The 22,230-nt window shown below is 41.4% G+C and overlaps 1 protein-coding gene across 1 annotated transcript in view; it reads right to left on the bottom strand.

The window, feature by feature from the left end:
- The window catches only part of LOC115790314 (B-cell receptor CD22-like), a 52,969-nt gene extending 36,620 nt beyond the window's left edge, over positions 1 to 16,349 (bottom strand). The window contains exons 1-4 of the mRNA XM_030744134.1: positions 16,247 to 16,349; positions 16,087 to 16,168; positions 480 to 827; positions 158 to 382 (exon numbers count right to left, since the gene is read on the bottom strand). Of these exons, the coding sequence (XP_030599994.1) occupies positions 158 to 382; positions 480 to 827; positions 16,087 to 16,168; positions 16,247 to 16,261 (670 nt within the window). The 5' untranslated portion in view covers positions 16,262 to 16,349. The remainder of the gene's footprint in view (positions 1 to 157; positions 383 to 479; positions 828 to 16,086; positions 16,169 to 16,246) is intronic.
- Between the last annotated feature and the right edge of the window lie 5,881 nt (positions 16,350 to 22,230).

The following is a 22,230-nucleotide window of genomic DNA, read 5'->3' as shown; positions in this document are numbered from 1 at the left end:
AATATCTCAGAGCCAAATATCAATGAAACTTCCTCTTTTTCAGACAGCAGCACTTTCAATCAACAAGACACTCAGAGTTCCATGTAGTTAACATACAGGGTCGTATGTTCAGGCTGCAGATGGTGGAGTGTTTGTGAAGGCTGTTGAGTAAACTCACACACTGATGGAGAGGGAAACGACTCGTGTCCTTTTAAAGCACAGGAAATGAAGTCTGCACGATCAAATGAAGACTGGATAGAAGAAGATGTTTGACTCAAAGTGTTTCGCCCATTCCTGATCCAGACATAGGAAGGATGATCAGGCAAACAGCTGCTGTGACATCTCAGCTGTACCTGGGTATAACCCTGTAGGTGCTGTGCTGTGATTACCTGCACCTGGAGAGCTGCATACATGTGGAAACAACAGAAACACAGTTTATGTTCTTAAAGTACATGCAGATTAGACCTGGAACCAAATCATTCATTTAAATAAAATGTTACCTCTGAGAGTCAAAGTGACTCCAGGTGAACCAGTATATCCACCATCTGGGTGGTTTGTTATGAATTTGAACTTGTACTCAGCTGAGTCGCTCTCTCTCAGGTCTGTGATTCTCACAGTGCAACTCTGCCCAGAACAACGATACTCCACTCGTCCTTTATAGTCTGAGTCTGATTTTAGATCCACAGGTTCTTTGTTAGTGCCTTTAGTAAACCACAATTTCTGTTGAACTTGATAATATGTACTGTATGGATATGTGTAGCTGCAGTGTATTTCTACTGTTGATCCTTTTACAGCACAGATCTGAGTAGAAGTGTAAGTCACTCTCCAGCCATTCTGACCCTGTACCACTGTAACACAGAGCACAGCAGAAACCACAATCACTATTAAAGACCTTCAGCTAGCAATGAAGTCAAAGGTCAAAGTGAACGATGCTCAAATTGTCAAGATGTTATCCACCTTTCCTGCTTTCCAACCAATCAGAAGGCTCCATTCTCTCACCTCATTAGTTCCTCTGCAGATTCACTACATTCAGTCTTTGCCTGTTTATGAATTTGTAATAACTTCCTGTCTCATTATCTTTTCTATTTTTGTACTTGAGGAACTTCCACTGATCTGCGTCTCAACTTCCTGTCTCTCTGTCACACATGTAGGTGTGTGTTTTAAAGAATGAAAATTGGTTATTTTCACTGGAATATTAAAAAATAGACATTTACACTCTTCTGTAGTTAGTTTGTTCCAGCTTTTTGACTTTGTTTAGTCTTCAGTCTCACACAAAAAGTGTTTGTTCAGTTATTGTTCAGTTCAGTTATTGTGAAAGAAAATTGTTTGATGCACTCGTCTCTCTGTTCACACTGTAGCTGTGAAACCCAAAGAAAAGCAGAACAGACTTAAAGAGAAACTGTTTACAGCAGATACTCTATAAAGAGTAGATAACAATGAGCTACTGACAACTGTGTGTGTGTGTGTGTGTGTGTGTGTGTGTGTGTGTGTGTGTGTGTGTGTGTGTGTGTGTGTGTGTGTGTGTGTGTCTGTGTGTGTGTGCGTGTGTGTCTGTGTGTGAGATGATGTAATCGTCCTTGGAAAAAGCAAGTATAGAAACTTTGTTCACTATATAGACTCAACTCTGATTTTCAGCCTGATTTTAGAGGCTTAGTTCAACTTTCCTTTGCTACATTCCTCTTTTCAAACAGTGAATGTAAATGTAGACAAACAGTACCTGACACAGAGAGAAGGATGACGGCAAATCCTCTCACTGCTGCAGTTAAAATCATAGCTGCTCCTCTCATCTGTCTGCGTGACTTCACAGACAATAAAACATGTGAGCAGATAAATAAAGTATCCAGGAATCAGACGCATCAATAAACAATTCTGCTTACAAAGCTGAAGGTCATTGTGTAAAGATGTCTCTCTGCTGTGGTCTGCAGGCACAAGACGGAAATCTAACTGCTTAAATACACCAGCTTCCTTCCTGTTCACAGCATTAATGTGCACACTGAGCCAAACACAAGAAAACACTGAAGGTAAAATAAGGTTGTGTTGATGGTCGTACTTCTTGATATAATGATTTGAAGAGAGCAAAGTGAATGATGAGCTGTGTGGTCTGTTAGAGTTAAACCTCTGACCACACACACACACACACACACACACACACACACACACAGTCTGCACATTTGAGCTGTTTAACTTTACAGCTAACAAAAACATGAATGTGAAGCTGAACACTGAACTGATGTACTTTCTCTAAAGGATGATCATCATAACATCAAAGATATCAAGATCCTAAAAACTACTATTAATCCACTGTGATTAACTACAGTGGTGTGCACTGGAAAATAATGATGGTGTTATTCTCAGCATGTGCTTTTTACTTCTTTAATTTGTGTGAAATGATTCTTCAAAGCACCCGTGGCCATGAATGGGGTCAGCGGCTAAGAGCATGGATGGAACGATGGATGCAGACAGTGGAGTGAGCGCTCAGGACTGAAGCAGCAATACTAACGTTTCACCACTAGAGGGCACTGAAACACCAGAGACCGCAGAGAGAAAAATAAAATCACATTTTATGGTTGGAACCAAAACTGCTTTTTTCACAATGGATTTTTTAAAACACCAAACAAAATCTCTCTGACATCATTTAAAGGAAATTTGAAAAACATCTTTACTTGCTTTAGTCTAACGATAGCTAATAATGAAGGTTCTGCATAAGATTTCATTAATGGAGCATCATGGTAAAGAAGTACCAGTTAAGGTCCTCTTCAATAGAAGGTTTGAAAACAAGCCCTTATTTCAAGACTCTAACCCTTCTTTAAGGCTGCATTCATGACCGCAGAGCTTTGATTCAACGTGATCTTTAAAGCTGTCACACTGAGATGCCTTTCTGCTGTGATCTGCAGGCTAAAGAAGGAAATCAAACTATCATAGAGCACCAACTTCCTTCCTGTTCACAGCATTGATGTGCAAGATGGGCCAAATGCAGATGGACAGGAGCCGAGCTGTGAGCTCAGTTTCAGAATATTTGAGGAGTTTGTGAGAAAATTTGCAGAAAAACAAAAATTGGATTGGATTCTTCTTAAAGTCTAACAGATTAAAGTGTCACCATGGATCATCTGAAAGGGTTTGAACCCCCCCTCATTGGGGCCCCAAACAGAATCTTATTTGAGGCCCACAAAAAGCTGTAAATGGGTGAGGTGAGAGCAGTGAAAGATGAGCTGTACAAAAGTGAGCTCGTGGTTGTGGAAGTGCATCTTAAATATTGTGCGTCATGTGATCTTTACTGCATTGTTTTAAACAGGCCGTTTAAACTGTAAATAATGTGTTCAGGTTTCAAACACATCAATGAAGAATTGTACTCACAAAGCTGAAGCTCATTTCTAAAGATGCCTCTCTGCTGTGGTCAGAAGACAGAAATCAGGTTAGTGAAACCAGACGTTCTTCCTCTTCACAGCATTAATATGCACAATGAGCCAAATGCAAGTTAACACTTGCATTTGGCTCATTAACACAACATTGTAAAAACAACGTTGTGTTAATGATCACGGTGCTTTGAAATTCTTCATATAATCTGTGTGAGAACGTCATGAAAGATGAGGTGTGGATCCATAATCATGGTGGGTTATTTGTTTATTTTGGTTTGTTAGATCCCACAGGTCATATCTGTGACAGCTTCTCCGTTTCAATAGGGTCCTGGCTACACACACCAGCGGAGTATTACCCAAACCGGTACTCTGTGGCACTACTTAAAGCTGTAGCGTGGTGACTCACCTGGCTTCTTACCACTGATAATCCTAACGTCTGCCCTGCTTCCTCTGCGCTCCGATGCCGCCAGTCAGGAAGGCTCACGCAGCTGACCCCGAAATACAGTCCCGTTAGTTGTAGTGGCCAACCCCTCATCGATCAGTGCACTTGGAAATGTGCCTGGTCAAAATTTAAAAGCTAGGAAAATAAGCCCTAGGAACATATTTTAGTTTAAGTGGATTCAAGACTAGTGTGACCAAAACAGAGCTAGATGTTTAAGCTACTTGCCTATGTAACGCCCATTAGTTGCACTAATAAGGAAAACCTCCGGATTTTTTCCTGTTCCTAAGTGTTTAGTGAAAACCTCTTCCACTTCCTCTGCATCCACCAGGAAGGGAGTCGAGAACAGTTTGATTTGTTTTTCAATATTAGAGAAATCTTGGAAGCGCTGACTGAATTCTGTCATCAGAGATGTGATAACAGACAAATATTTCCCTTTCTTAAGAGAAAGATTGGCCTTTGGAAAAGCACTCTTGATTTCGGACAGCGTAGGGAAGTGCGCAAAATTAAAGTTGCGTAACTGTGCCTCAAAGAGACGGAGTTTCACGCAGAATGCCTTCATCTGCATATAAAGTTGTGGTACAAGCTGGTCTTTGCCTTGTAGGCTCTTGTTAAGTGAGTTAAGATGATCGGTAAGATCAACTAAAAATGCTAGGTCGGCCAACCATAAAGGATCACTCAGCTCATGAAGCGGGCGGTCCTTTTCTTTCAAAAACTGGTCAATTTCCGACCTCAGGGCATAAAACCGCTGCAGCACGGAGCCGCGACTTAGCCAGCGCACATCACAATGGTACAGCAGGTCTCCGTATTCAGCATCGATGTCTGATAGGAACGCTTGAAATTCTCTGTGGTACAGCCCTCGTGCTCGAATTATGTTTACCGTTTTCACAACAGTGTTCATCACATCGCCGAGCTGGACTGTCTTGGAGCAGAGGGCTTCTTGGTGAATGATACAATGCATTTTCACAGCCTCACCTCCACTCTCTTTAACCTTGGCACACACCATAGAGGCCATTCCTTGGCGCTCTCCGGTCATAGCTGGGGCTCCATCCGTTGTAACTCCACACAACTTGTCCCATTTAAGTCCCATGTTGTCAACTGCATCCTTACCCGTCGTTGTGCCCTTTAGACTTCTAAGATCAAGCAGCTCCTCCGTGATGCAAAAATTATCATCAACTCCCCGCAAAAAAATTAACAGCTGTGCGGTGTCTGTGGCATCTGTGCTCTCATCACATGCTATCGAGTAAAAATCAAAAGCGCAAGCTTTATCTGACATTTGATGTTTTAAGTCAGCAGACAAGTCTTCTATTCGCCGCACAACTGTGTTTCTGGACATGCTCACGCTGCTGAATTCCTGCAGTTTTTCCGGGCACATTATTCCTGCAACTTTAGTGAGGCACTGTTTTATGAAGTCTCCATCTGAGAAAGGTTTCCCGTGTTGTGCAATGAGTTGAGCTATCTCGTAGCTAGCCACTGTGGCATTTTCTTGTGCCTTATTAGCACGAAAAAAATACTGTTGCTGAGCTAACAGGCTGGCTGCCATTTGCTTAACTTTATGTTCTCGTTCGGCACCAGTGTAGGATGCATACGTCTGATGTTTGGTTTCATAGTGTCTTCGTAAATTATACTCTTTCATCACTGCCACAGTCTCAGTACAAATCAAGCAGACACACTTCCCTTTCACTTCTATAAAAAAGTATTCATTTGCCCACCGTGTCTGAAATCTTCTGCATTCACGCGCTACCTTACGTTTCTTCATAGACGCCATTTTTTGTCTGCCCTGACATTTTTCTTCACTTATCTTGTTTTGTTGAGAAACTGCCTTGTTCAAGATAGTAGCTCCACCTAGTGTTAAAAAAAGTGCAGTGCAGTCAAGCAGAAATTTGACGCTTGGGCCATATTGTATTATACTTATTTTAATTTGCTGCGGGCCAATTAAAAATGGACGGGGGGCCGCAGTTGGCCCGCGGGCCGTAGTTTGGACACCCCTGATCTACAGGAACTCTTGGATGCTGGCATCATAAGGGAGTCAGAAAGCCCTTTTGCCTCACCAATAGTTGTTGTAAAGAAGAAGAACGGTGCCATCCGTTTATGTGTCGACTACAGAAAGTTGAACAACCAGACCATAAAGGATGCGTATGCCTTGCCGAACATAGAGGAAACCTTTGCTGCTCTCACAGGGTCCAAATGGTTTTCCGTGATGGATCTGAAATCAGGCTACTATCAAGTAGAGGTAGATGAAGAGGACAAACACAAAACGGCTTTTGTTACACCCATGGGCTTCTGGGAATTTAACAGGATGCCCCAAGGAGTCACAAACGCCCCTTCAACTTTCCAAAGAGTCATGGAAAAATGCATGGGCTCCCTCAATCTCAAGGAAGTCGTGGTCTTCCTTGATGACCTCATTGTGTTCGCTGACACTGTTGAGGAACATGAACGCCGCCTCATGCATGTCTTGAACCGGTTAAAAGAGTTCGGGCTAAAGTTGTCACCTGAGAAATGTCATTTCTTCAGGAAGTCAGTCAAATATTTGGGTCATGTTGTCTCAGAGAATGGAGTTGAAACTGACCCTGGAAAAATTGCCCCTCTGACAACCTGGCCTCGTCCAACTAACATCAGTGAACTGAAATCCTTTTTAGGATTTACAGGGTATTATAGGAGGTTTGTCAAGGATTATGCAAAGATTTCAAAACCGCTAAATGCTTTAACTGCTGGTTACCTTCCGCCCCGGAAGAAGTCCAAAGGTCCAAAGCTATGTTCAAACTCTGACCTCAAACGGCCTTTCAATGAGCGGTGGACCTCAGACTGTGAGGAAGCTTTCAAGACACTCATTGAGAAGCTGACAACAGCCCCAGTGCTTGGCTTCGCCGATTCCAGGAAGCCATATGTCTTGCACACAGATGCCAGCCTGCATGGGCTAGGGGCAGCTTTATATCAGGAGCAAGACGGTAAGATGAGGGTAATTGCCTACGCGAGTCGAGGCTTGTCAAATTGTGAGCGGCGTTACCCAACTCACAAACTTGAGTTTCTAGCACTCAAATGGGCTGTCACTGACAAATTTTTTGATTACCTGTACGGTGCAGAATTCACGGTCATGACGGACAACAATCCTCTGACCTATGTTCTGACATCAGCCAAGCTCGATGCTGCGGGACACAGGTGGCTTGCTGCCTTGTCGAACTTCAACTTTAGCATACAGTACAGAGCTGGCAAAAGAAACGCTGATGCCGACGGATTATCCAGACGGCCACATGATTCAGATGGAACTGATCTCACTACTCAAGTCGAGGATGACAGAGTGAGGCAGTTCATTTCAAGGTTTGTGGATGAAGGGGGTGAACACAGCTTCCCCAAAGAAGCTGTCAAAGCTATTTGTGAGAGACATGAGCTGTATAATGCTCTAGATGACGGAGATGGCAGTTACTCACCTGTCACAGTAGGGTGCCTTGCTATTGGTGTGGGTGCTATCCCAGCTGAGTTCTCTCAGGCTGATCTGCTGCCTGGATCTAGCACTCTACCACAGATATCACAGCAGGATTGGGCGGCAGAGCAAAGAAATGATCCTCGGATCAGCAGAGTTATTGACCTTGTTGGTGCGGGTAAACGTCTCACTTACCGTGTTCGCCGACAGGAAGATCAGGAAGTTCAACTCATGCTTCGAGTGTTTGACCAACTTGTGTTAGATAATGGCGTTCTGTACCGGAAGCGTATGAACCGGGGTGAGCCTTTCTATCAGTTGGTCCTACCTCCCAAGTTCAGGGAGATGGCACTCCAAAACCTCCACGACTCCATTGGCCACATGGGACTGGACCGGACACTGGATCTTGTTCGCACGCGGTTCTATTGGCCAAGAATGTTTCTGGATGTGGAGAGAAAAGTCAGAACCTGTGAAAGATGTATTCGTCGCAAGGCCAAGGCTGAGAAATCAGCGCGCCTTGTGAACATCAGAACAAGTCGACCACTTGAATTAGTGTGTATCGACTATTTGTCGTTGGAGCCTGATAGGCGTGGGACAAAGAACATCTTGGTCATAACTGACCACTTCACAAAGTACGCTGTTGCTGTCCCCACTGCCGATCAGAGAGCCAAGACAGTAGCCAAGATTTTATGGAACAATTTCTTTGTTCACTATGGGCTACCTGAACGTCTTCACAGCGACCAAGGTCGTGATTTTGAGTCTGTCCTTATCAGAGACCTTTGTCAGCTGTTGGGCATAAGGAAGACAAGAACAACTCCTTATCATCCTCGTGGAAATCCCGTTGAGTGGTTCAACAGGACGCTTCTAGAGATGTTAGGAACTCTCCAAGAGGAGGACAAAGTAAACTGGCCTGATCATGTACAGCCCCTGGTACATGCATACAATGTAACCAAAAATGACACCACTGGTTTCTCTCCATACCAGTTGATGTTTGGGAGACAGCCAAACCTCCCCATTGATGTGGCATTTGGACTACATCCAGAAGGATGTAAGAAAGGTACTCACACAGATTATGTGAGAAAGCTGAAGGAAAATCTGCAAGACAACTACTGTATAAGCTTGCCATCGAACACAGTGAAAAGACTGCTCAACGTAACAAGCAGAGATATGATCTCAAAGTTAGGGAGTCTACCCTTGAGGAAGGAGATCGTGTGCTTGTCAAAAATGTTTCCTTTCGAGGTAAACATAAGATAGCAGACAGATGGAGTGGTACAGTGTACAAAGTTGTCAAGCATATTGATGATTCTCCAGTCTATGTTGTTAGTCCAGTGACCTCCGATGGTCCAGAGAGGACACTTCATAGAGACTTGTTACTACCTTGCGGGTTTCTAGCTTCCTCTATTCAAGACGAGTTAAGGCAAGTGAAAGAAGAGGAAGGGAAATGTCAAACCCCCCAGGCAAGTGAAATGCTTCCTGAGGTTGCTGAACTAGAGCAGCCATGGGAAAGTGAAGAGGAAGTAGATTATTACCCACAAACTGGTAGAGAGAATATCACATTCCCAACAGTAACCATTGTCCATGAAATCCCTCGTACAAGAGTTGACTTGACTGACAAAAATGGAGTAAGTTGCGAGGAGTCAAGTCTGAATCCTGAGGCTGATGTGTTTCACCCAGTGAGTAACCTGGAAGGGAATATTTCTGAGGAAGTGGAAGGAGACTTACCTGTGGAAATAGACTTACCTGTTGTGGATGATGTTGGAGTTAGAAGTGAACTAGTCAGTGATGAATCTGTGGAAAGAGACGCAGTCGAAATTAGTGAAGAAAAAGATGAGGAACAAACTGATGGGATGATGGAAGACAAAGAAAGACTCAAGGAATCAAGTGGGGAGGAGCTGAGAGAGAGTGGAGATAACCTTGTTCAGGAAGAAATTCAAGATTCAGGGGTTAGGAGGTCAACAAGACAGAGAGTTGAGCCTGATAGATTGACATATAGGTCACTTGGGAATCCTTTATCCCTAGTTATGCACTCTATTCTGAAAAGTCTAGACCAAGCTGTAATGCAGGCTCTTGACTTTACTGCTACACCAGACATGGGTCAGCTAATTCAGGTGTAAAGTCTAAGCATGCAGGGACGCACGCTGATTCAGGAGGGGAGGATGTAACGCCCATTAGTTGCACTAATAAGGAAAACCTCCGGATTTTTTCCTGTTCCTAAGTGTTTAGTGAAAACCTCAGGCAATTCTTATTTTTTGCCAGCAGGGTGCGCATACACCCACATCTATGCTGACAGCAACGTTGTGTTCTCCCGTTTTTTTTCCTTTTCCGTGTTTACTTTTTTTCTGGTAATTAGGCTGATCAGAGCACACACGGCGGAGAGGAAGGGTGTCGTTCGCTCTACTGCCTGTTAAGTCCAGGATAAGCAGTGGAACTATACTTTCTTTTGAATGTTGTTTCGAGTGTTTGAAGATTTTCATTTTGAAAGTGAGCCGCTTTGACGGACATCGCCTCGTCAGATCGGTATATTGTCAAGTGGAAAAGCTCCGGTGAGTGAGTTTCTTTCAGCGTAGGCTAATATGCTAGTCGCCGCCATTTTGACTATATTGTTACTTATTCTTTGGCACATACGAAAGAAATATTTGAATTCAAAAGGTTTCTGTGATGGAAAGAGGAAAAAACCAAAACCAATCGGAGCCAGATTTATTGTATTATGTTCAGTGGTGGTTCAATTTTGTTCTGTTTGTTCTGATATTTTTTTGTGCAAGTTTAACTATTGCTGTGTCCTTGGCTACACATGCAGTGTGTGTAGTTCAGTTAATTATATGAGGTAAACTCAAATGATGCATAATGTGGACTTGATGTGGTTATTTTCTCACACTATGTGCACTATGTGATGGGTAAGATGACACAAATCCGTACACATTGTGGTGTATAGGCTGTAAAAAAACAACTTTTAATGTGCAGCTACACTGACGTTGAATAACTTATGTTCATCGATTTACGAATGGAGAAAACATACTGTACAGTTTGACAGATTTAAGAATATAGATAGAAAAAAAGGAATATATTGGTTTTCTTTTAAGAGGGGATGTATCAATTACTGCTTTATGCAGGTTGGTTTTTTCCCACCCCCCCCCATTTTGGGTGGATTCTGAAGATGGCGAGCCAGAGGGAGAATCGGCGAGTGGAGAGGCGGGACGTGGGGTTGCACGCATGGAGGGTGTGACGCCAGCGGCCTGTTGTGCTGTTCGTCTGAGGAAAGGGGACGCCCATCGCAATATTCCAGATAAGACAAAAAAGGAAATCAAACTACCCGGGTAGAGAGAGAGAGAGACCTGTGAACATTTTACACAGAGAGACTTGTGAACATTTTACACAGAGAGACCTGTGAACATTTTACACAGAGAGACCTGTGAACATTTTACACAGAGAGACTTGTGAACATTTTACACAGAGAGACTTGTGAACATTTTACACAGAGAGACCTGTGAACATTTTACACAGAGAGACCTGTGAACATTTTACACAGAGAGACCTGTGAACATTTTACACAGAGAGACCTGTGAACATTTTACACAGAGAGACCTGTGAACATTTTACACAGAGAGACTTGTGAACATTTTACACAGAGAGACTTGTGAACATTTTACACAGAGAGACTTGTGAACATTTTACACAGAGAGACTTGTGAACATTTTACACAGAGAGACCTGTGAACATTTTACACAGAGAGACCTGTGAACATTTTACACAGAGAGACCTGTGAACATTTTACACAGAGAGACCTGTGAACATTTTACACAGAGAGACCTGTGAACATTTTACACAGAGAGACCTGTGAACATTTTACACAGAGAGACTTGTGAACATTTTACACAGAGAGACTTGTGAACATTTTACACAGAGAGACCTGTGAACATTTTACACAGAGAGACCTGTGAACATTTTACACAGAGACCTGTGAACATTTTACACAGAGAGACCTGTGAACATTTTACACAGAGAGACCTGTGAACATTTTACACAGAGAGACTTGTGAACATTTTACACAGAGAGACCTGTGAACATTTTACACAGACATTTGACATTGACCCGACTTTTGACTGTTTGTTTTATTTAATTATTTTTTTTGGGCCCAGTTTCTTTTCAAGAAGTTTACCAATTGGTAGTATTTTTTTTTTATACAGTGAGAAATTCAGTCGTTACTGAAGCCTTGTTTTTTTTCCAACTTGTTACAGTGCTAATAAATTTTCCTTCTATGTGTTACCTTTTCCAAATCTCTGTCCACGTTCATTTGTCCTCCGAGAGAGAACCTAATTTTTCTGATCTGGTCCAAGTTGAGAGAAGCACTCTGTCATCCCTGTCTCATAAGGGTTAAAGGTGGAAGTGTTACACCTAAAGTTTTACTATCACATGAGACTAAGTGTACCGTAGATGGGGGAAGTAACTGTCAAAAGGACTACTTCTGACTGTTAAGAGTCAAATTTTATTATGCAGGTTCAGCTCAAGCAGTTGCGTAGCTCAAAATCAGTTCTCAATCAACCAAAATCCAGTCCGTTAAACTGCCTCAGTGAAGTGGGGAAAAAAGGAGAAGTCCAAAAGGAAGATGTTTTCTGTCCTTCTGTTAACTGTCCTCTTACAATCCTCACGCTGTAATCCAGAAATCTTCTCTGACTCAGTTCAAAGTCCAAAAGATAGAATTTCTACAGCGAAGGTGCATCCAACTTCAACTGAGAAGCAGGGAGAATACCGGCAGAACTATTCAAAGTCGAATTAGTATCCACAGAGGGTCGGGGCAGTCCTCTCCGCAGAGCAGATTCTTGTCCGGGGAGAAGGCTCCTGAAATTCTCATTCAGTGCTCCTGTGCATCACCTTTTATAGTTTAAGCCTAGGACACAAACTAGTTTTCATTCATCATCATGACAAACTATCACTCCACTGTCCAATTTCAAATTATGGTATTTGGCTTAGACATTCCTTCATTTCTCGTTAATACATGGGCCTGTTAGGTACTTTCCATTTAAGGCTATTTTCAGCTTGTTTTTCCCCTTTGCTCCTACTTATCCGTAGGCGACAGTTTCAAGTTCCTCATTTTACTCTGAGCTCAGTGATTTCACCCATCCATCCATCCATCCATCCATCCATCCATTTTCTTCCGCTTATCCGGGGCCGGGTCGCGGGGGCAGAAGCCTAAGCAGAGAAGCCCAAGCTTCCCTCTTTCACAACTTGCTTAATACATATATGAAGATCATCTCTGTGTTACACACACTCTTATCATTTCATTCTACTTCATATGAATCATTCTTTAACAATTTTATAAATCTGGATTATTTGTCATATCCTGGGCCGGTGGCCCAGTGTTTTATGTTTTCTTGGTATGGTTTCCGTTTTCTCAAGTTGTTTTGTTATCTTTTGTATTTGCCCTCAGTTATTTGTAGTTCCTTGTGTCTCTCTGTATTCTGTGTCAGGTTTGCATCTCTGTTCCCTTGTCATACTTCCTGTTTTATTTTGATATTCGTCCAGCCCCTGTCTGTTGTATTCAGTTTTGCTTCCCTCTGGTCTCGTCTTAGGTATCAGTGTCACCTGTGTTCCCACCTGTTTCCTCTTCCCTCATCAGCCCTTCTGTGTATTTAAGCCCTGCGTGTTCTCTGCCTGTTGTCGCGTCGTTGACGTTGTGTGCCCGTGTGTTCCTGTGTTCCCTGTGCCTGCTCTCCGTCTCCCTTCCGAGGTTTTTTTGGTATTTATGTTCCCCCCTTACCTGAATAAACGCCCTTTTAAGTTATGTTTACCTCTGGAGTCCTGCGTTTTTGCCCTTCCTCGCCCGTTTCCTCCCCGGCCATGACATTATTATTGTCCACATAGGCCTAGGCTATCCGGCAGTCAAGATCTCAACTCACTTCACAGGGTGAATCGGCCCTTTAAAGCACAGCTGTCAGAGCAGTTTGTGCAGTAAAGCCTGAAACTGCAACACTAAAGTTTCACCAGTGAAAAAAATCAGAGAAACTGAATCAGGACCATCCATTCTTCCACCGTGCTGTGGGGGCAGCAGAGGAACCCAGACCTCCCTCTCCACAGCCACCTCCTCCAGCTTATCCGTGGGAACGCCGAGGCATTCCCAGACCAGATATAATTTCTCCAGCGTGGGTCTGCACCGAGGCCTCCTCCTGGTAGGATGTGAACACCTCACCCTAGAAACAATAGGGAGGCATCCTAGTCAGAATCTCGAACCACCTCAACTGGCTCCTTTCAGTGTGGAGGAGTAGCAGCTCTACTCTGAGCCCCTCCCAGATTGCTGCACTCCTCACCCTATGAATCAGGACCATTTTATCAGTCATCACTTACATTTAATCTTGGTGCTTTCTTCACAGGGTTTTGTTGGACCTATTTACATTTAAATTGATTTATTGATAATCATACAGATATGTGGATTAAAGAAGCATACTCACTTCCCAAATAGTTTTTGCATATTGTATCAAACTCTGAAAAAATGAAGTGTTTATTGGAGTGAGTTCATACTTGGAGAATCCAGAGAGAGGGCAGTGGGTGGAATAGTCAGGGATCCTAAGACTGTGGGAACCATTGGAGGGTGGACAGGCAGGTGAGACTGAGAGGTGAGTATTTAAGCAGTTCTTTCCAGAAAAGGTGGACCAGCTTGACAGAAACAGGTAAGGGATTCTTGTATGTAGTGAACTCTTCAGCCATCTGGGAGTAACTAGAAAACAAAGATGTTAGCATGGGCAGAAAACACAAGAGCCACAGAGGAGCCTGATTACTGCTCTGCTACTGATGACAATCTGCTGCAGAGTGGGTGCTTGAGCTGGTCCCTAAGTTCAGGTAGGTGATGACCTTGAAACAGAAAGCAGCAAAGCATAAAAATATGAGGAGTGAGCGTAGAGCAAAGTGAAGGAAAAACAGACAGAGGAAGAGACAAGACTGTGTCCACACAGGGCTGGACACAGGAAACTAAACCCACTGGGAAGCAAAAACCCCTCCTCAGAAAATGAAGTTAAACAGGATGTGAGAACCTCTTCAAAATAAGACAGGAAGATACTGAGAACACAACGATCACAGGAAACCAAAGCACAGGCACAACATTGTGATTTTTAACACAATAACTTTGAGATGTTCCAGTGTGAGGTTAAAGCTCCTGAAATCTGTCAGCTTCTCTTTTTACATGTTTCCAGGCTTACATACAAATTCTTACATACAAAGCAACATTTTTACATTTAATTTGAAATTCTTAGCACGGAGAACGACTCCTTGGATCATGTATTGTCATCATCTACTCAAGCAATAGTTTTTCCTTGAATGGAAATGAATCAATGATAACTGTGTTTACAATATTATATATAGTATAAGCATGATATTCATATATGTAGCTGGGTGGTTGAAACTGGACTAAAGAAGTTTCTCTCCTGGGATGTTGGGGTGTCAGTAAACATGTTCTCTGTCAGTTTCTCTTAAATGTGACATTTGTTGGTAATTTGTGGTTTTAAGGTGCATCACAAATGTACTGGCAGAGGTTCACCTGATGTTACACACTTCTGTCACAAGGTGGCAGCATCATGAAGAACAGTGGTTGGTAATGATGTCAGTAATGTGTTGAAATATTGTGTCAGTACTTTAAAGAAGTTATGAGTCAGTATTTTACCAAGAGTGTGTATATGTTTGTTGGTGTTGGTGTTAGTGACCAATATCTGCTGAGTGGGCTAAAGATCACATGTCCTCACATGTGCAGCAAGATGCTAAGTGTGCAGTCTGCAGAGTGTCCAAGAGTGAAGTTAGTGAGACTGCTGTGAAATGTGAGTGCCTGAAGACATTTTATTATTATTTGGTGGTTTTGGCATTAATTTGTTCCTCTGTTTGTTTCTGTGTGTAGTCAGACCCACTGCCATGTTTTTGTGTCCATTTTTGTGTGTTTTACTCTTTGTATCTTTGTGTGCCATTAAAGTGCTGCAGAAACCCCTGTTATTGTGTCCTGTGTGGAAACTCTTTCCCTTGGCTACACAATTATTATTATATACATTTATATATTTACACTGATCAGTTTAGAGACTGAAACTTACTTGTGACAACTGTCAGCTCTAAGGTGGAGTTCTGATATCCTCTTCTGTTCTGGGCGACACAGTAATAACTCCCACTGTGTTCAGGTCTGATGTCAGTGATGATGAAGTTCTGTCCTGATGCTTTAGGTGAGTCTTCATCCTCCTTGTACCAGGTGTAATTAGCTGCTGGGTTAGCATCACTGCTGCAGGTCAGAGTCACTGAGCTGCCCTCTACTATCTCAGCAGAGGGACTCACTGACACAGAGGGAAGCTTTGGAGCATCTGGAGGAGGTGTAAAAAATATAACAATATATATGAGAGGTTGTAAGTGTGCATTTGTGTCGGGTGGTCAACCTAAAAGCTTTACACTTTTCTGTAGTTAGTTTGTTCCAGCTTTTTGACTTTGTTTAGTCTTCAGTCTCACACAAAAAGTGTTTGTTCAGTTATTGTTCAGTTCAGTTACTGTGAAAGAAAATTGTTTGATGCACTCGTCTCTCTGTTCACACTGTAGCTGTGAAACCCAAAGAAAAGCAGAACAGACTTAAAGAGAAACTGTTTACAGCAGATACTCTATAAAGAGTAGATAACAATGAGCTACTGACAACTGTGTGTGTGTGTGTGTGTGTGTGTGTGTGTGTGTGTGTGTGTGTGTGTGTGTGTGAGTGTGTGTGTGTCTGTGTGTGTGTCTGTGTGTGAGATGATGTAATCGTCGTTGGAAAAAGCAAGTATAGAAACTTTTTTCACTATATAGACTCAACTCTGATTTTCAGCCTGATTTTAGAGGCTTAGTTCAACTTTCCTTTGCTACATTCCTCTTTTCAAACAGTGAATGTAAATGTAGACAAACAGTACCTGACACAGAGAGAAGGATGACGGCAAATCCTCTCACTGCTGCAGTTAAAATCATAGCTGCTCCTCTCATCTGTCTGCGTGACTTCACAGACAATAAAACATGTGAGCAGATAAATAAAGTATCCAGGAATCAGACGCATCAATAAACAATTCTACTTACAAAGCTGAAGGTCATTGTCTAAAGATGTCTCTCTGCTGTGGTCTGCAGGCACAAGACGGAAATCTAACTGCTTAAATACACCAGCTTCCTTCCTGTTCACAGCATTAATGTGCACACTGAGCCAAACACAAGAAAACACTGAAGGTAAAATAAGGTTGTGTTGATGGTCGTACTTCTTGATATAATGATTTGAAGAGAGCAAAGTGAATGATGAGCTGTGTGGTCTGTTAGAGGTAAACCTCTGACCACACACACACACACACACACACACACACACACCACGACATCCATTTGAGCTGTTTGTCTTTACAGCTAACAAAAACATGAATGTGAAGCTGAACTGAACTGATGTACTTTCTCCAAAGGATGATCATCATAACATCAAAGATATCAAGATCCTAAAAACTACTATTAATCCACTGTGATTAACTACAGAATAGAATAGAATAGAATAGAATGCCTTTATTGTCATTATACAGGATGTACAATGAGATTGAAGGGCCACTCCTGTTCAGTGCCATGTAACAGAAAATCAAACTCTCTAAAATAAAAATATTATGAAAATATTATAATCTAGTATGATCAATATAATCAAGAGATATACAGAAATAAACAATGTGTAAAATATACAAAAAATAGCATGTATAAAAATATATACATACATTGTATGTATATACAGTGGTGTGCACTGGAAAATAATGATGGTGTTATTCTCAGCATGTGCTTTTTACTTCTTTAATTTGTGTGAAATGATTCTTCAAAGCACCCGTGGCCATGAATGGGGTCAGCGGCTAAGAGCATGGATGGAACGATGGATGCAGACAGTGGAGTGAGCGCTCAGGACTGAAGCAGCAATACTAACGTTTCACCACTAGAGGGCACTGAAACACCAGAGACCGCAGAGAGAAAAATAAAATCACATTTTATGGTTAGAAAAAAACATGTATTGTTTAGGAATACGTTCATTTACACCAAGCATCCTTCCTCAGAATATACAGCACACATTTATTGTTTCTGACGTTCCTCATCATGGATACTGTCTTAAGGATTTTAGCAGGGTATATTTTCTGGTCTGTTTATCCATTCAGTTCATTTCTACTGTTGCCTCCATTGTTGATGTCAGTCTAATGTTTGAATTGTTCATCTTAAGAAAATGAACAGAAACAGTTACAATACCCAGTTATTCATGTCAGTGCAGTTAGCATTTCTGTGTGCTGAGACAAGACAGCATAAAAGGTCTGAAGGTACAGTGTGAATGAACAGACTTCTGCACCCTGATGTAGCTGTACTGAGTAGGATTAAAAAAACACAATATATATTTTAAGGGTGCAGAACATGAAAACAGCTGTTTGCTCTGCTTGGTTGTTTTCTTGTCTGGGGTCAGGCTGCTGCAGAATGTGAATGCAAACTGATGACCAGGGTTATAATAGTTTTGGATTTTACATTATAGTTTAGTTTTAGTTAGTTTTTACTATTTTTTTTCTCTAATTCAGTTAGTTTTAATTAGTTTTCAGAGTGGTTTTTCTCATTTTTATTAGTTTTTATTTTTGGTTTCATGCTTAGTTTCAGTTAGTTTCAGTATTAGTTTTAGTATTTTCATACCAATTCAGGTGCAAGATTCAAGGCGCAAAAGTGACTCTTATGTAATGAAAACTTGACAAAAGATACAGTTTAAAGAAATATATTCAACAACCAGCTGTTCAAAAGACATGCTAAATTTGTGTAATATTAAGGACACACATGAACATCAACAGGGAGAAACAAAAACATGAATTCCCAAACTCAATAACTTCTACAATAACTTCAGCATCAGTGCAGTAGATTAACAGCTACATGTGGTGTTTGACAAAAACAAACTCTTTGAAGGAGTCAAAGCTCAAATCCAGCTGCATCCTGATGTTCTCACCACCTGAAGCTGCTTCTGTTTTGGAGCTAGCTTGGTTAAATGTTCCTAATTAAACTTGCAGGGTCTTTGTACATAACCTACGGAAGTTGCCGACCTCATGTCCACATTTATGCTTGTGTAGCTGGATTGTGTGTGTTAATTACCTTGTGGTCGTGTACAGGTGTTTTATATGCAGCGCAGGCTGGGACTTCTTTTTTGGTCCTTGCTCTTTGTGCTCAGTGTTTTGGCTGCCAATATATTTGTCTGTTTTTTTTTCTCTTTCCACTTTCTTCATTCCTTCACGTCCATCCTGATACTTTCAGCAGTCTCCTACCAGGAATTTGCTGACAGTTGTGAGTCCTTATATTGATGCTTTGATTATTATTCCTGATTGTTATTCTCTCACTGATAAAGTAGCCGGAAACACACAAGGACGCAACAGTTTAGTCACAACGTTCTGGGCTGCGTGGACCCGACAAGTAGTCACGTTTCTCCAGGCCAGGTTACCTGGTAGGATCAGAGCGGTTTCTGTTGTGCGCTTCTCAGGTGGACTTTGATGTTGCTGGTTTTTCCTGACTGAGACATGTTCCACACATTTTTCATCATCCACAACAAGACTTTCGATTCTATCTGTGCTCTTGTACTCAAAGAACCTCCATACGGGACTCTGCCGCTTTCTCGGCAGACAGCAGCCATTACTTTGCGGACCAGCGCGGTGAGCGCACGCACATGCGCACTCACACAGTTGTCCTGTGGCGCTCCCAGCTTAAACTCGGAGAGCGAAAAAAATAATTTCATATCAATCCACAAGGCTTAAAAAAAAAAAAAAACAAGTAAATGAAAGTCAGTTTATCGATAATTTCAGTTAGTTTTGTAAACTCACAATTCAGTTTTAATTAGTTATCGTTTTTTCCTTTTAATTATAGTTTTTATTTATTTCAGTTAACGGCAATGTTTTTTCAATTTCAGTTTTCGTTATTTCGTTCGTTTTCGTTAACTATAATAACCCTGCTGATGACTATCACCAAGTGTCATTATATAGTGAGAAAAACACATTTGAGGCAGTGACTTTAATCCTCATCTTGCTGGGGTGCCACTTTGGCTCAGTGGGTGAGCAGGCAACTGTACATCACATGACTGCAGCCGGCCTGGGACTGAGTCTGACCTTTGACCTTTTGCTCCTGTCTGTCTACATTGTACAGCAAAAAAATTCTGAACTTGGAAGGTGATCAGTCTGCAGGATGTGTTCACAGTTTGTTTCCATGTCCCTCAAAGAGTGCTGCTGCAGGTGGAAATTAGTATAAAATCAAACTGGCAATGAGTTTCTGATTTAACCATTTAAAAACTAGAAAAATGCACCAAAAACAACAACGATGCTGAACTGGAAACAAGAAAACAGCTCATACAAAATCGTCTAGTGAAAAGCAGATGATGGGGCCTTTTTTTTACATTTGTGATCTATCATCCAGAAATCATCCTCCAGTTAATGTCTGTGAATAATCTGAGTTAATGAAGCCACTTTTCTTTCATCTTTTCTTTTCAGCTTCGTCCTACAGATGGTGAGGGAGTGAAAACCACTTAAAAACAGCTCAGTCATGATGAGCGATGATCTGCAGGGTTTACACCACACTGTACATCTGCATTTATTCACTAAAAGTACTCCTATAAATGTGTTCAGTGCTGTAACTTTAAATATAAATCAACAATTAGACACAAACAATACCTGGTAGAGAGAGAAGGAAGAGAACGACTCCACTCGCTGCTGCAGTTGAACTCATTGCTGCTCTCATCTCTTGAACCTCATCAGCACGTAGATCACATAACATGTAACATAATGTATGGAAGTCACACTTTCTTCAGATGTTGAAGATGTTTGAAGGCAGCGTCTTCTGTGGTTGGAAAATCTAGTGTAGATGTGTCTGTCCTTCCTCTATGCATACTTAACATGCATGACCAGATGAAGCCTGTAAACCCCCACACTGAAATAAAGAAGTGATTCTTACACAATGCTTTGAATGCAGCTTGAACTTCTTAAAATATCACTGATGAGAAAAAAGCCGTCTTTATGCAACTGATGAGGTCAATTTAAGAAGAAAATAAAACATTTTCAAAAACTCTTCTTTTAGCACTGCAGGCCAGTTTATTAATGAGGTCACTCCTCATAATGACTGGGCCACGAATAGGTTTGATACACCTTTTAGTTTAATTTGGGTAGCAGGAAAGGTGCTGGGTGTAGCTAACTACTGCCTCTGCTGATGATACCAGCTTAGCTCACCAGTAATCATCTTTATCAGTCTTGGCACAAAAGCACACTTGTTTGTTTGTTTTTGCTACATTCAAATGGTGATTTGTTGAATGTAAATGATAACCTATGAGGGGCCGTTAGGGACATTATTGCTGAAACGCTCTCACACACTACTGAAACGCCTTTCTGTTTGCACAAAACTTCCTGTTTGCCCAAAACACGCTCACACACACTACTGAAATGTGGGTGCGAGCGCGTTTTAGTAGTGTGTGTGAGAGCATTTCAGTAATAATGTCCCTAACGGCCCCTCATAATTGTTGGCCTAAATAAAGGCTCAATGACTGACATCTATGTCTCAGGAGGTAGTGCAGGTCATCTACCAATTGGAAGGTTGGTGGTTCAATCCCTGGCTGCTCCAGTCTGCATGATTCTTAGGTGAGATACAGTATTGAACCTCAAGTTGCTCCTGAGTCATCAGAGTGTGAATGTAATAATTTTATATTATACAAACGTGCCCCACAGCATAAAAGTCACACAACAGTGGAGGTGTAGCAGAATATTATTTTATCTTTACTTTAGTGTCAAATCAACACTTATTTCCATTTATATCACTCTGATAAATCTGAGTGATGAAGTGTTTGGATCCTTGAAAAATTAGTTTTTTTTTTTCAAAATATTATGTTAAGTTTTTAAAGTTAGAAACTGCTAAATTTCTTAATGTAAATTAACCAATGATGACACTACAGCAGGATATCAGACATCAAAAATATACAATGATAATGATGAAGGATCATATGTGTATTTTACTACTAGTATAAAGAAATAAAAAAAGCTCCAACAGATTCATTTGGTTAGTGAACTTGACACAATCTTCAATACAGAAACGCACATTCATGAATTGTTCAATTTGATTCAATTTAGTTTTAATTATGTAGTGCCAAATCACAAGTGTCACTTAAAGGCACTTTACATCATAAAGCAAAGACTCTACAATAATTATTGTATAACACACACACACGTAGATTAACCTCCCAGGAGTCCCTGAGCTACTGTTGACAAATCAGGTTTCCTCAATACATTTTTTTATAATTTCATCAGTAAACCTTCATCTCTGATGTCAGCATCCTCTTGAATGAGGTGGTCTGAGAAAAGGACACACTGAACCACCTGCCTGGGATGGATCCACCATTGTGGCCATGCAGAGATAAACTGTGATACTTAAAGATCAGATCAGGCCAGCAGCTTCTTTCTGGGACCAAACCAAAGTTCATTCACATGCTGAATTTAAAAGGGAATAAAGTAAACATGTTCACATGATTTTTTTCTTTTCTTTTCTTCTTTTTTTTTTTTAAACAAGTTTATGCTTGTAGTTCTGATCAAACAGATGGACTGAGTCAAATTTTTGTATCTTAAATTTATTAGACCAAAAAAGAAGAAAAGTAAAATCTGAGCTTGGGTATTATTGTTGTTGTGTTGATCAGATCTTGTTGGCTGTAGGGGACAGTGCAGATGGATCCTCTCCGGCTTCCTGATTTTTGGCTCAGAGAGAAATGAGGTGATTCTGAGTATGCAGCCTAAAGCTGTATTGTGAAAACTAATCTTGCAGTGAGGATAATGTCATTGCTCATGGGCTGCACTGCCTCTGTTAAATTTAACAGCAGTGTACTCAGTAACTTCTTGTCCCTCCATGTGTCTGTGGGATTCAGAGTATGCATCTGAAAATCATCTAAATCAGTGATCAGAGGCTCTATAACGGATCCACAAACTGTGTCTGAGTCCACCTGCACAGCAGGAGGATCCAAACGGATCAGGATCACGGGTTCAGACCGGATAAGGTCCAGATCCAGTTCAGGC

This window comes from Archocentrus centrarchus, chromosome 1 (genome assembly GCF_007364275.1).
Source record: "Archocentrus centrarchus isolate MPI-CPG fArcCen1 chromosome 1, fArcCen1, whole genome shotgun sequence".
In the NCBI taxonomy this organism is placed as follows: domain Eukaryota; kingdom Metazoa; phylum Chordata; class Actinopteri; order Cichliformes; family Cichlidae; genus Archocentrus; species Archocentrus centrarchus.
Note: the sequence above shows the minus strand (reverse complement) of the source record. Positions and strands in the feature narration are given on the sequence as shown.